The 15,003-nt window shown below is 41.3% G+C and overlaps 1 protein-coding gene and 1 long non-coding RNA gene across 8 annotated transcripts in view; one reads left to right on the forward strand and one right to left on the reverse strand.

Moving 5' to 3' along the window:
- Positions 1–15,003, reverse strand: part of LOC129011224 (uncharacterized) — a 45,436-nt gene that overhangs the window by 14,110 nt on the left and 16,323 nt on the right. For 5 of the 7 annotated variants that reach the window (XR_010127210.1, XR_008493276.2, XR_010127209.1 and 2 more), the window contains exon 4: positions 520–665. This is a non-coding gene — a long non-coding RNA (uncharacterized LOC129011224). Of the gene's footprint in view, positions 1–38; positions 666–15,003 lie in introns of all 7 variants that reach the window. The other 2 variants (XR_008493277.2, XR_008493275.2) reach the window with 2 other exon arrangements.
- Positions 7,262–14,974, forward strand: LOC129043030 (uncharacterized). Its single transcript, XM_054499518.2, has 2 exons — positions 7,262–8,599; positions 13,638–14,974. Exons 1-2 carry the CDS (start codon positions 8,543–8,545, stop codon positions 14,187–14,189), a joined length of 609 nt encoding a protein of 202 aa, XP_054355493.1. The 5' UTR covers positions 7,262–8,542; the 3' UTR covers positions 14,190–14,974.

Raw genomic sequence — 15,003 nt, forward strand, 5'->3', positions numbered from 1 at the left:
ACACAGAAATTAGAAGACGAAAAGTGAAAAGAATGCACTGGATTTGGTCTTTGGTCTTTGGTCTTTGGTAATGTACCAAGCAGTTTGAGTGACATAGTGGAGGTAGAAACTTGAGTGAAGTCAAAGGGAGATGGAATCATTAGAAAACAAAAGCAAAGATTATAGTCTGAATTGGTAAGAGTGAAAGGGATGCTGATATACTGTTAGAAGAAGTGTAAATAATATGAATTTTTGTGTCAAGTTTTTAATAGGATCATACCATTTGACCCAGCTATTCTACTACTAGAAAATTATCCCAAGGAAGTGAATATATATCTATGCCAAGATTTAGTTATAAGCTATTCATCTGAATGTGGGTTTTGATGGTAAACAAATAAAAAGATAAATTTAAAAAGTTTAAGAAAAGGAAAAAAGAAACAACTTCAATGTACAATAATAGGGTATTAGGTATACCAATTATGTTCTAGCCAGAGCAGATTTACCATGAAGCTAATAAAAATTAAGCTTTGGGCTCCTTACTTGCATGGACTCCTTCAATACACTGGGAGAGAGCTAGGCGTGGTGGTTCATGTCTGTAATCTCAGTTACTTGGGAAATTGAGATGGCAGGATCCCTTCGGCCTAGGAGTTCAAGTCCATTCTAGGCAATATAGTAATACCAGATCTCTAAAACAAAACAAAACAAAACAAAACAAATACATACCAAGAAAGAGGGCCTTAAAATTTTACATAAATAATTCTATAATCTTTTCCTTAAAGAGAGCTCTCCTAATTGTATAAGTGTTATGCTCTCCAAATCTAGATTACCATTGAGTCTGTTTATATAATTATAAAAATAAGGTTGTATTCAATAATAAGACAAATAACTCCCCCCCAAAAAAAAAGTGGCAAAAAATTTGAACAGGCATTTTTATCACAGAAGAGATGTTAATGGCATAAGGAAATGCAAATTACAACCACCATGAGATACCACTTCTCATGTACTAGAATGGCTAATTTTTTTGTTTTTTACATGGAGTCTTGCTCTGTTGCCCAGGCTGGAGTGCAGTGGCATGATCTCAGCTCACTGCAACCTCCATCTCTCAGGTTCAAGTGATTCTCCTGCCTCAGCCTCCTGAGAAGCTGGGATTACAGGCGTGCACCACCACCCCCAGCTAGTTTTTGTATTTTTAGTAGAGATGGGGTTTTGCCACGTTGGCCAGACTAGTCTTGAACTCCTGACCCCAAGTGATCCACCTGCCTCGGCCTCCCAAAGTGCTGGGATTACAGATGTGAGCCACTGCCCCCAGCCTAGAATGGCTAATTTTGTTAAATGCTGGTGAAGATGTAGAGCAACTAGAGCTCTCCTACATTACTGGTAGGAACACAAAATGGTAGCAGCACTTTGGAAAACAGTTTGTGTGCAGACCAAAGCAACTCCATCTTGAAAGTTAATCCACCATGTTGGCTCCTGATTTATCCCCACTCTGGAAAGCCCACTAAGATTGCCAGCTTATCTATTGTTCTTTGTGTCAGAGCAGGTACTTCCTCTAAATCCTGTCCTTAGGTTAAACAACCTTGATGTTATCATACTTTATTTGTCCTACACATCCCTTCTGAACCACCCTTTTCTATGGTACATAAGCCCTGGGTCTTGGGTGTAATGGTGCTGGGATCCACCTTCTTTTCTCGCTGCCGCCACAGGCACAGGCATGGCTTCTGCTTGTAAGTCCCTATTAAATGTTTCTTTCTAAGAAACTGCGTTTATCAGCCTCTTTTTTCCATCTCTTAGCCTCCTTGGACTTTGGGGTACATTTGCATGGATCTGCCCACCACAGAACAGTTTGGCAGCTTTTTACAGAGCTAAACATGTACTTACCATAGGACTCAGCAACCTCACTCCTAGGAATTTATCCAAAATAAATGAAAATGTAGGTCCACACAAAAACCTGCACACAAATGTTTATAGCAGCTTCACTAATGATTGCCAAAATCTAGAAGCAACTCAAATGTTTATCTACTGGTGAACGGATAAACCACCTGTGGCACATCTGCGCAATGGAACAATACTCAGCAGTGAGTAGAAATGAACTACTAGTACATTAAACAACATGAATGTATCTCAAAAGCCTAATTTGAAGTGAAAAAGAGCCAGACACACACACACACACACGCGCACACACACACACACACACACACACACAGCTGCATACTGTATGATTCCATTTCTATGACATTCTGGGAAAGATAAAACTAGGAGAGAAAATTAGATCCATAGTTGCCAGGGGCTGTGGAAGACAAGGGAAGTTGGGGATGACAGAAATGTCCTGTAACTTGGTTTCTGTGGTGCTCACATGACTGTATGTATTTGTCAAAATCACCAAACTGAGCACTTTAAAACAGTTTTAATGTATGTAAATTATACCTCAATAAATCTGACCTTTAAAAAATTCAAGTTATCCTGGCATGGTGGCTCATGCCTCTCTAGTCATAGCTACTTGGGAGGCTGAAGCAGGAGGATTGCTTGAGCCCAGGAGTTCAAGGCTATAGTGCATTATGATCATGTCTTTGAATAGCCATTGCAGTCTAGCTTGGGCAACATGGCAAGACCCCATTCCTCAAAAAAAAAAAAAAATTGAAGGGCTGGGCATGATGGCTCATGCCTGTAATCCCAGCACTTTGGAAGGCCAAGGTGGGTGGATCGCTTGAGCCCAGGGGTTTGTGACCAGCCTGGCTAACATGGTGAAACTCTGTCTCTACTAAAAATACAAGAAGTAGCCAGGCATGGTGGTGCACACCTGTGATCCCAGCTACTTGGGGGGCTGAGGCACAAGAATCACTTGAGCCCAGGAGGCAGAGGTTGCAGTGGGCAGCGATCACACCACTGCAGTCCAGCCTGGGTGACAGAGCAAGACTCTGTCTCAAAAAAACAAACAAACAAACAAAAAAAACACTAAAGTTGTAGAAAATATTTAAATACATAGAATAGTAGTCATATAGTATTGATAAGTAAAGCAGGTCATATAGTATCGATCAGTATTCATTTTCATAAATCCAGCTTTGTATGCTCAAATAAATAATACATGAATACATTTACAGAGGATAGAACATAAAAACAACAAATTTCACCTATAATTACTTTTGAGGCATTGGATGACACATGAATTTTAACATTATACTTTTGCCCATGTGTATTTTTTAAATTTTCTTTATTAAATATGTATCTCTTGTAATTTTTTTTTTGAGACAGAGTCTCACTCTGTTGCCAGGCTAGAGTGCAGTGGCATGATCTTGGCTCATTGCAACCTCTGCCTCTCGGGTTCAAGCAATTCTCCTGCCTCAGCCTCCTGAGTAGCTGGGACTACAGGTGCATGCCACCACATCTGGCTAATTTTCATATATTTTTAGTAGAGACGGGGTTTCACTATGTTGGCCAGGATGGTTTCTATTTCTTGACCTCGTGATCTGCCTGCCTCAGCCTCCCAAAGTGCTGGGATTACAGGCGTGAGCCACTGCGCCTGGCCATAATTTTTTTTAGGTGGGTTTTTGTTGATTGAGGTGGAGTTGAGGGTTTTTAAAGAATGAAATATAGATGGAGAAATTAGAGACAGGGATTCTAACCTCTTCTTATTGGCTTGCCAATTTAGGGAAAAACTTACTAGAAGGGGATTCAGTCGAAGATGGATTTTTTGTTAGTTTGTTTTTTATTTTAAAGGGAGAGTGAGACAAGACACCCATGCAATCAAGAGCTCAAGATATGGTACTCCATGAGAGATACAGTCATGGAACAGCACTGGGAGCAAGTTCCAATTATGTTCCAAAGCCTGGATGACTCATGTCTCTCTGAAAGAAGCTTTCCATGATCCCAGCCCACCCTTTTGTTCAATTTTCTCCTTGGTAGTCACCCATGTATACTCTGAGATCAAGCCAAGGGTTCACTCCTTATTCCCAACCACAGCCTGAACTCTCCTGCTCCATGCCTCCTTCACTCTGTTCCTCTGCCAGCCTGGAATGTTCTCCCCATCTCTCCCTCTTTTCAAATGAGAAGCAGCAGTCAATTCGCCTGCACTCTACAACACTGCCCATACCTCCTTGGCACTCACTCCTAGCTTCAGTCTTATAGTTACCTGTCACTCCTCTTCCTTCCATTAACCTGAACCCCTTAGGCATCTTTCTGTCCTCCACAGCACTGAGCATAGAGCCTTATCAATATTTGTTGAATTTCACTGAAGATGGCATCAGACTTGGGGTGCCAAATTATGATACATCGATAAACTCAAATACTTGTAGAATAGACTGATTATGAGATTAGTCCCAAATTCAACATAATTCTAGGAAAGAAACTACATTGATGCTCCATTCCAGAACATAAGTCCTTGTAACTTGGAAATAACCAGTGATATGACTTAAACAATGTTCATAGTTTTATTAGTCCATTCTCACAGTGCTATAAAGAACTACCTGATACTGGGTAATTTATAAAGAAAAGAGGTTTAATTGACTCACAGTTCCACAGGCTGTACAGGAAGCATGGCTGGGGAGGCCTCAGGAAACTTACAATAATGGTGGAAGGTGAAAAGGAAGCAGGCACATCTTCATATGGTGGCAGGAAAAAGAGAGCTAAGGGAGAAGTGCTACACACTTTTAAACAACCAGATCTCATGAGAACTCACTCACTATCACTAGAACAGCAAGGGGGAAATCTGCTCCATGATCCAATCACCTCCCACCAGATTCCCTCCCCAACACTGGGAATTACAATTCGACGTGAGATTTGTGTGGGGACATACAGCCAAACCTTATCAATAGTCTTTCTTTTTTTTTTAACTGAGCCTTTCAAATTTATATCCCTTTTTAAGTATGTTTTCAGGGACAACTACCAGCTTGTTTTTACTATTGAATGTCATGTCTGCATACTTTGTGAGAAAGGATCCAGCTGTGCTTTTTGTAAATAGGAATGAGTGCTGTGGATCATGAATTGGCTGATAGAGAAGTTCACTTCTTAACTACAAAAGTTCAATCATGATAAGGCATAATTATGACAAAGTACAATTAATAGAAACATGCCACACGTGTCTGTGCTTCTTATAGCTGAGTGACCTGGAAATCACTAAATGCAGGTCACATTGTAGGTATTTTTAAAATGTTCACATAAATCATTCTTGTTCACATAGACAATCAGCCTTCCCACAGCTCTTGAATAGAATTTTTGGGTTATATGACCTAGGTCATCTTGTAAATGTGCAGGTTGCCATGAATGTGGGCACAGTTGGATGGAAGCAGGTCACTCCCAGGACAACAATACAAGGAAGATCCTGCCACCTTCAAGTTGTGTCTCTAAAGGGCACAAATCCTGCTCAGATGCTGTCAACAGATATTGTAAAGGTCCTTCACTATGTGAGTCAGAAGACCAGATAAACTATCTTTAGAGATCTGGGAGATCCTCAGCCTAAAGGTAGTGATTGGTGTCATAAGAGTGGTTATGGTATTGAGTGTAAATGAGTAATAAGAGAGAAAAGGAAAGGGGATGTTTAAGTAATGAGGGAAATCACATAATTGAAGATCAATGAAGAGTAGTCTGAGATAAAAGAAAAACCAGGCCACATGAAGTCATTATCATTTGTGGTGAACACTGTCAAATGCCAAAAGAACATGAAGCAGATTAAATGTGGCCACAAATTATCTGATATTCCTTCCATCAAGAAGTGGGGTTCTATATCCCCTCTCCTTAAGTCTGGGTGGGTTTTGTGACTGTTTTGCCCAATAGCCTGACAGGAAGTGAAGCTATGTTCATTTTCAGGACTGGTTCTCAAGAGACTGGCAGCTTCCACTTCCTGTCTCTTGGAACATTCAATCGCAGAGAAGTCAGCCACCGTATAAGAAGTCTGACTGCACTAAGATCACCCTGCTGTGAGAAAGGCCAGGTTAACTATGAAGAGACAGAGATGCCCAGCCAGCCCAAGCTGCTCCAGCCAACCCAGCCCAGGCACCGTCTGCCCAGGCTTCAGCTGCTATCTCACCACACCTGCATAGCAGAGCTCAAAGTAAGGACAAATCACCTGAGCCCAAGGAACCTACAAAACTGTGAGAAATAATTTTGTGTTTATTTGTTTTTGTTTGTCTTTTGAGGTGGAGTCTCACTCTGTTGCCCAGGCTGGAGTGCAGTGGCATGATCTTGGCCCTCTGTAACCTCCACTTCCTGGGTTCAAGCAATTCTCCTGCCTCAGCCTCCCGAGTAGCTGGGACTACAAGCATGCACCACAATGCCTGGCTAATTTTTGTATTTTTAGTAGAGACGAGGTTTCACCATGTTGGCCAGGCTGGTCTTAAACCCTTGACCTCAAGTGAGCTGCCTGCCTTGGCCTCCGAAAGTTCTGGGATTACAGGTGTGAGCCACTGTACCCAGCCCAATTTTTAAATTATTTTAAACAAATAACTACTTGGATGGTTAATTACACAGTGCTTCATTTCAATCCCAACTGGGCCAACACCAAATGCACTGCAATTCATTTCAGACACTAACCATCCAGAGTTGGCACAGATCCCACAGGTTAAGGTCAAAGTCCTCCACAAGATAGCTCTCACCAGCTGTAAGTTTCAGGGAATCCCAGGCCACTCATACTCTGACTGGCTGCAAATTTGAGGGTTCCTACAACCATCTCAGGCTTGAAAATTCACCAGAATGACTCACAGAACTCAGAAACATGCTACATATGAAATAATAGTTTTATTGTGAAGAATACATATAGGTACCAAGATATGAAAAAACAAGGGAAATTTTTAAAAATAAAATGAAAGACTACATAGGGCGAGGTCTGAGAGGGAACACAGAGCTTCAGTGCCTCTCCCCTGGGGGAGTCAGGGAGCATCACCCTCCTAGCACATCACTGTATTCACCAATCAGGAAGCTCCTCCAAGCCTAGGTGTCCAGAGTTTTTATTGGGGTCTCATTATGAAGGCATGATTGATTAAATCCTTGGCCATATGACTGAACCCAATCTCTGGCTCTTCTCCCTGGATGGTGCACTCAAATCCAGGGGCCATATGTTAAGTTCTCCAAGTCATTTTTGAAATCCTCTTACTTGACTTGAGGTGAGAGAGACATACCTCAGTCCCCTCTCCCATGCTGGGAGAGACAACGCAGCATACTTGCAACTCTCTCCAAAATAGTGTGAATCTGCCAAGACAGGCCAGACCAGTTTTGAACAATTCCTATTGCAAGCCTTGCATGATGGTGTCTATTGTTAGTTTCTCAGCCACTTGGACATCTTCAGAACTTTTTTTTTTTTTTGAGATGGAGTTTCACTCTTGTTGGCCAGGCCGGAGTGCAATGGCACAATCTCAGCTCACCACAACCTCCGCCTCCCTGGTTCAAGTGGTTCTCCTGCCTCAGCCTCCCAAGTAGCTGGGATTACAGGCATGTGCCACCATTCCCGGCTAATTTTGTATTTTTAATAGAGAGGGGATTTCTCCATGTTGGTCAAGCTGGTCTCAAACTCCCAACCTCAGGTGATCTTCCCACCTTGGCATCCCAAAGTGCTGGGATTACAGGCATGAGCCACCATGACCAGACTTCAGAACTTTTAAATTGCATTTTAGGTTCCATTCCACAATGGTTAACAAAATTTTAAAAAAAGATCTCTGTTTTCATGGATTTTAGTGTCTATTGAGAGATAGATAGTAAATAACACAAACAAATATATAATTGCAAACAATGTTGAGTGCTATAAAGGAAATATTCACTAGATGTGGTACACTTTGGTGGCCTCAGTGAATCATGCCTTCTGGTATTTTGCCCTTGAGAAATCCCCTTCCATGTTGACACTGGGTTTGGCCATACAATTAACTTTCACCATTGGGATATTACAAACATAGTGTAAGCAGAAGTTTGATGAACTTGTGTTGGGAGAAGAGCTGAGGCAGGACTGGCTTGTCTGTCATAATATAAAAGAGTCTTGGAAGATGTCTGGGGTCCAGGGTCTAAAACCCCTTGTGGCCTTTGGAACACCAAGCTCTTTGCCAAAGTGTGGAGAGCTGCCCTGCCACACCACAAATCTAAGCCCAGGGCATAAAACCCCTTGTGGCTTGGATGGAATCCAGGGCTTAAGGCATAAAACCCCCCATGGCCTCTGGAATGTGCACAGACTTGGTTGCTCTCCCAGGGTCATAAACATGTTCTTCATTATTTCAAGCAGCAGAGCATACTCTATATGCATCAAAGAAAATGCTAAACTGTCACAGCTACGCTTGATGCACTGCTACCTTTCTACCCCCACATCCTCATGCCCTCACCTGTTTACCCCCACATCCACGTGACCTCACCACCTGCTTCTTTGTTTGATCACCAATAAATAGTTTGGGATCCCAGAGCTCAGGGCCTTCACAGCCTCCATACCAGCGTTGGCCCTGTGGACCCATCTTATGTACTCTTAACTTGTCTTTTCTCATTCCTTTGACTCCTCCGGACTTCGTAGCCCCCACGGCCTGGTGTTGGGTCTGATCACCCCAACATTTCTAGTGCCCAACATGGGGCTATGAAGACCCCAGTGAAGGAATGCTAGAACATGTGGAAGCAGAGGAGGCATTGTCAGAGGACACCGAGGATGACTGAAAGAAGCTCGGTGGGTAAGCTGGGCACTCAGAAGAACCAGGGTAACAATGGGACAGAATGAAAGTAAACATTCTGCTTATTTAAATTTCTTACGGCATTTATTACAGAGAGGGGGAGTGAAAGTTAGTACTCAGAATTTATTAACCCTCTTTAATACAGTAGAGCAGTTTTGCCCATGGTTCCCAGAACAAGGGACAATGGAGTTGGATGAATGGGAAAGAATCGGCAGAGATTTTAAAAAGGCACACAAAGAAGGAGCCAAAATTCCATTTTCTGTTTGGTCAGCATGGGTGTGCATAAAGGCAGCTCTTGAGCCATTTCAAACAGATGATGAGGCAGATTCAGATGAGGAAGAGGCAGGCGACTATTAAAAAAACTAACTTCAGATTCTGAATGTGAGGGACAGGAACTGGAGGAAACTAAAGAAAAGAAAGTGAAGCTGAAAAAGGTGTATTTTACTAGCCAGTCGGTTCCACCTGCTGAATTAAGTGAATGGCCACCTCCTCCCTCTCCCTCTAATGGGCAAGAAAATGAATTAACTGAAAAACTTACTGCTCTTGTAGTTGCAACATTAAAACCTGGAGCGATTGGTGGTGCTATACAAAATTCTATTCAAAAGGCTAGAGCCGAGGGAGACCTTGAAGCATGGCAATTTCCAATTACTATAACCCAATGACAGAATATAGCTAATTGAGCCACTTTTCTTTTTAAGTAGGTAAAGGAATTCAAGCAAGCCATTAGTCAATATGGGCCAAATTCTCCTTTTGTACGAACTTTACTAAAAAATGTGGCTCTTGATAATAGATTAATATCATATGACTGGGATACTTTAACAAAATCTGTTCTCACTCCATCTCAGTACTTACAGTTTAAAACCTGGTGGGCTGATGAAGCTCAAACTCAGGTAAGAGAAAACACACAAGCACAGCCGCCTGTGCCTGTTTCTTTTGAACAGCTAATGGGAGTTTGTCCTTATTGGGGTCAATTAGAAAATTAAGCAGTAATGAAGAATGTTGCCATTGTTCAGCTGTGCACTGTGTGCTTACAGGCATGGAAAAGAATAAATGTTACAGGGGAAAAATATCCTTCTTTCAGTTGTTTGACTAACTGCCAAACCAGTTTGGGTGGAGCAATGGCCGCTAAAACAGGAAAAACTAGAGGCTTTAAAAAAATTGGTGCAGGAACAATTCTGAAAGGACACATAGAGCCTACTTTCTCTCCTTGGAATTCTCCTGTGCTTGTTATTAAGAAAAAATCAGGGAAATGGAGAATGTTAACAGATTTAAGGGCTGTTAATGCTGTAATTCAACTCATGGGTGCGCTGCAACCAGGGCTGCCCTCTCCAACCATGATTCCAAAATACTGGCCTCTAACAGTAATAGATTTAAAAGATTGTGTCTTTACCATTAGCTACCCAAGATTATGAAAAATTTGCTTTTACTGTTCCAGCTATAAATAACAAAGAACCAGTGGATAGATACCTTTGGAAAGTATTACCACAAGGCATGTTAAATAGCCCAACTATTTGTCAAACTTATATTGGAAAAGCTATTAAGCCAGTTAGAGAACAATTTAAAAAATGTTATATTATCCATTATATGGATGATATTTTATGTGCAGCTGAAACTAGGGAGGAAGTAATACTATGCTACAAACAGTTAGAAAAGGCTGTAACTGCAGCAGGATTAATCATAGCCCCCAATAAAATCCAAACTTCTATTCCCTTTCAATATTTAGAAATGAAAGTAGAACAAAATACTATGAAGCCTCAAAAGGTTCAAATTAGAAGAGATAATTTAAAAACTCTACATGATTTTCAAAAATTATTAGGAGACATTAATTGGATTCATCCAACTTTAGGCATTCCTACTTATGCTATGTCTCACCTCTTTTCTGCCTTATGAGGTGATTCTGATTTTTTTTTTTTTCTTGAGATGGAGTTTCCCTTTGTTGCCCAGGCTGGAGTGCAGTGGCACGATCTCGGCTCACTGCAAGCTCCACCTCCCAGGTTCATGCCATTCTCCTGCCTCAGCCTCCCAAGTAGCTGGGACTACAGGCACCCACCACCATGCCTGGCTAATTTTTTTGTATTTTCAGTAGAGACGGGGTTTCAATGTGTTAGCCAGAATGGTCTCAATCTCCTGACCTCATGATCTGCCCACCTCAGCCTCCCAAAGTGCTGGGATTACAGGCATGAGCCACCGCACCCAGCCAAGGTGATTCTGATCTAACGGTAAATGCTCTTTACCCAAAGAAGCATTAGAAGAACTTCAATTAATTGAAGAAAAACTTCAACAGGCACAAGTGATTCGAATTGACTCTATGCAGCCATTACAGTTTTTTTAGTTTTTCCTACTAAACATTCACCTACAGGAGTTACTGTTCAACAGAATGATCTTGATCTGGTCCAGTGGCTTTTTCTACCTCACAGTACAACTAAAATGCTCACTCTGTACTTAGATCAAATTGCTGTACTAGTAGGACAAACAAGGCTGCACACAACAAAGTTAATGGGATATGATCCAAATCAAATTATAGTTCCATTAAACAAACAAATTCAACAAGCTTTTATTAATTCTCAGGAATGGCAAGTTAATTTGGCAGGTTTTATTGGCATTCTTGATCATTATTATCCTAAATCCAAAATATTCCAATTTCTTAAATTAACATCATGGATATTGTCTTCCATTACTCAAAAAACCCCTATTGAAGGGGCCATTACTATTTTTACTGATGGATCTAGTAATGGAAAGGCCTCATTTGTGGGACCTCAACAACAAGTTTTTCAAACTGACTTTGCTTCTGCTCAAAGGGCTGAATTTATCGCTGTGATAACAGTGTTAAAACTTTTAAACAGCCAGTAAACATTGTTTCTGATTCAGCCTATGTAGTGCAAGCCAGACAAAATATTGAATGTGACTTAATTCAAAATGTGACTAATGACCAACTTAATCTTTTATTTCATTCTTTGTAGCAAGCAGTACAACAAAGGCATTCCCCTTTCTATATCACTCATATGAGAGCGCATACTAACCTCCCTGGCCCTTTAACTAAACTTAATCAAAGAATGGATAATTATATGGGCAAGAGGATTTGCTTGGGTTTCTCCAGGTAACAATCAGGTGCCTGTATGGGTGCCCACCAAACATCTGAAGATCTATCATGAGCTACTGCAGGAAGAGAATACTCTGGGAAGAGCCAAAACTCCTGATACGAGTGATGGTGCAAACAAACATCTCAGAGACAAAGGAGAAAATTGAGAATAGTCATCAGGCAAATTCTCCAACATGGGGACAAATCAAGAAGTTGGCACAGATGCAAAGGACAACTTGAAAGCACAGAACAAACTAAAAACAACTAGTAACTTGATGGTGACCATGCTGGCAGTACTCACCATGGCGGCAAGCCTCCTTACTATAGGAGCAACTCAGAATTTCACTTATTGGGCATATGTCCCATTTCCTCCTTTAATGAGGTCTGTGAGTTGGATGGACCCTGTTATTAAGGTGTACACCAACGTCAGTACCTGGATGCTTGCACCCATAGATAACTGAGGGCCAATGCATCCTAATTAGGAAGGGATAAAAATAAATATATCCATAAAATATAAATATCCCCCAATATGCCTGGGACCTGCTGTTGGATGTTTACAGATTGACTCACAGGCCTGGTTGGCAGTAGTCCTCGAAAAAATTAATCATGGGCTGCTTTGCATATGATTTTGGGGCACAGTTTAAAATATAATCATTCCCATCCTAAAACCCTGCAGTTCCATCTGAATAAGTTCAAATATAAACAAAAAGAGTTTAGTTTAAAGGTGTGGATTCTTGAACTTGGGAAGATTGTATAAAAAGTAAGGCTGAGGTGCTACAAAATAATTCCCATGGAATCGTCATTAATTAGTCTCCTAATGGGATCTTTAAAAAAAAATTGCACCAGGAGGCCTTCTTGCAGAACAAATATAATAAACCGATGGAAGCACTGGCAATTAAATCATACACAATATATTCAGACAAAAGCTGAGGTCCCTATCATATGCAGTCCTACTGGCATTTCACCCCTAGGCCAAAAATAATATCTCCTGCCATAGAAGAGGAACATTCTGAATTATGGAAATTAGCTATGGCTCAAAGTTCAATCAAAATTTGATAGAGTAAATATAACAAGTGTAAAGGGGAAGGAGGTAAAAATAAATATGCTCTTTCTTTTCTTTCCAACAGGACTTTTTGGATTCAAAGTTGTATCCAGCCACCTTTTGTGCTAGCAATAGGAAATGTTACTCTTGATATAAATACACACTTCATTTCATGCCTCGAATGTCATTTTTTACCTGCATTAATTCAACTTTTAATAAAAATCAGACTATCCTAATAATTAAAGCCAGGGAAGGAGTCTGAATCCCTGTGTCTTTAAATAGACTGTAGGAGGCATCTCCATCCATTCATATAGTAACAAATTCTTTAAAAACTTTTATCCTGATCAAAAAGATTTACAGTTGCTCTCATAGTTGCTACAATTGGCCTCATTGCTGTTACTACTACTACTGCAGTAGCTGGTGTGGCTCTACATTCATCTGTACAAACTGTAAAATTTGTCAATAAGTGACAAAAGAATTCCACAAAATCATGGAACTCTCAAACTCAAATAAATAAAAAAGTAGTTAACCAAATAATGATCTCCGTCTGACAGTGATTTGAATGGGAGATCATAATATAAGTTTAAAAAGTAAAATTCAAATGCAATGTGATTGAAATACCTCTGATTTTTACATTACTCCTCATCTGTATAATAAAAGAGAGCATGAGTGTGAAAAAGTTAAGAGACATTTAAAAGGTCATACTGGAAATTTATCTTTGGATATTGCAAAACTGAAGGAACAAGTATTTCAAGCCTCTCAGGCACATCTGATACTAATGCCAGGAACTGAAGTGCTTGAAGGAGCTGCAGACGGATTAGCAGCTATTAACCCGCTAAAACGGATCAAGACACTTGGAGGCTCTGCGATTTCAGTAATGATTGTGCTTTTAATCTGTGTTGTCTTTATATAGTCTGCAGATGCGGAAGCTGCCTCTGGAGAGAAAGCCACCTCCAAGAACAAGCAAAGATACCTGTGGTGGTTTTGCAAAAAAGAAAAGGAAGACATGTTGGTAGAAGAGCTGAGGCAGGACTGGCTTGTCTGTTATAATATAAAAGAGTCTTGGAAGATGTCCGGGGTCCAGGGTCTAAAACCCCTCGTGGCCTTTGGAACACCAAGCTCTGTGCTAAAGGGTGGAAGGCTGCCCTGCTGCACCACAAATCTAAGCCCAGGGCATAAAACCCCTTGTGGCTTGGATGGAATCCAGGGCTCAGGGCATAAAATCCCTCACGGCCTCTGGAATGTGCACAGACTTGTTAGTTGCCCTCCCAGGCTCGTAAACATGTTCTCTATTATCCCAAGCAGCAGAGCATATTCTGCGTGCATCAAAGAAAATGCTAAACTGTCACAGCTATGCTTGATGCACTGCTACCTTTCCACCCCAAAGTCTTCACACCCTCACCTGTTTACCCCCACATCCACACATCCTCACCACCTGCTTCTTTGTTTGATCATCAATAAGTAGTTTGGGCTCCCCGAGCTCAGGGCCTTCACAGCCTGCATACCACCATTGGCCCCCTGGACCCACTTTATGTACTCTTAACCTGTCTTTTCTCATTCTTTTGACTCCGCTGGACTTCGTAGCCCCACGTCCTGGTATTGGGCCATACAATTAACTTTCACCATACAATTTACTTTCACCATTGGGACATTACAAACATAGTGTAAGCAGAAGTTTGATGAACTTGCACATAGGATTAGGCCTTTTCGAATGCACTTTTTTAAAATCCAGTTGCCAGTCTGTGAGGAAGCCAAACAGCCACATAAAGAGGTCCATGTAAGAGTTAACCAAGGAACCTGGACAAAAACCCCCACTGAGCTCCCAGTAGGTGGCCAGCACGATATACCAGCCTTGTGACCTTGCAGCTATCTCAGCACTCCAGCTGACACAACACTCCGTGAAGCAGAATCACCTAATCAACTGATATGGTTTGATGCTGTGTCCCCACCCAAATCTCTCCATCTGAGATCCCCAGTGTTGGGGAAGAGACCTGGAGGGGTATGACTGGATCATGGGGGTGAATTTCCCCCTTGCTGTTCTCATGAGAGTGACTGAGTTCTCACAAGATCTGGTTGTCTAATAGTGTGGAGCACCTCCCACTTCACTTTGTCTATCCTGCTTCACAATGTGAAGATTGTTCCTGCTTCCCCTTCGCCTCTGTCATGATTGTAAGTTTCCTGAGGCCTCCCCAGCCATGCTTCCTGTACAGCTTGTGGAACTATGAGCCAATTAAACCTCTTTTCTTTATGAATTACCCAGTATCAGGTAGTTTTTTATA

The sequence above is a fragment of the Pongo pygmaeus genome, chromosome 7 (assembly GCF_028885625.2).
Source record: "Pongo pygmaeus isolate AG05252 chromosome 7, NHGRI_mPonPyg2-v2.0_pri, whole genome shotgun sequence".
Taxonomy (NCBI): domain Eukaryota; kingdom Metazoa; phylum Chordata; class Mammalia; order Primates; family Hominidae; genus Pongo; species Pongo pygmaeus.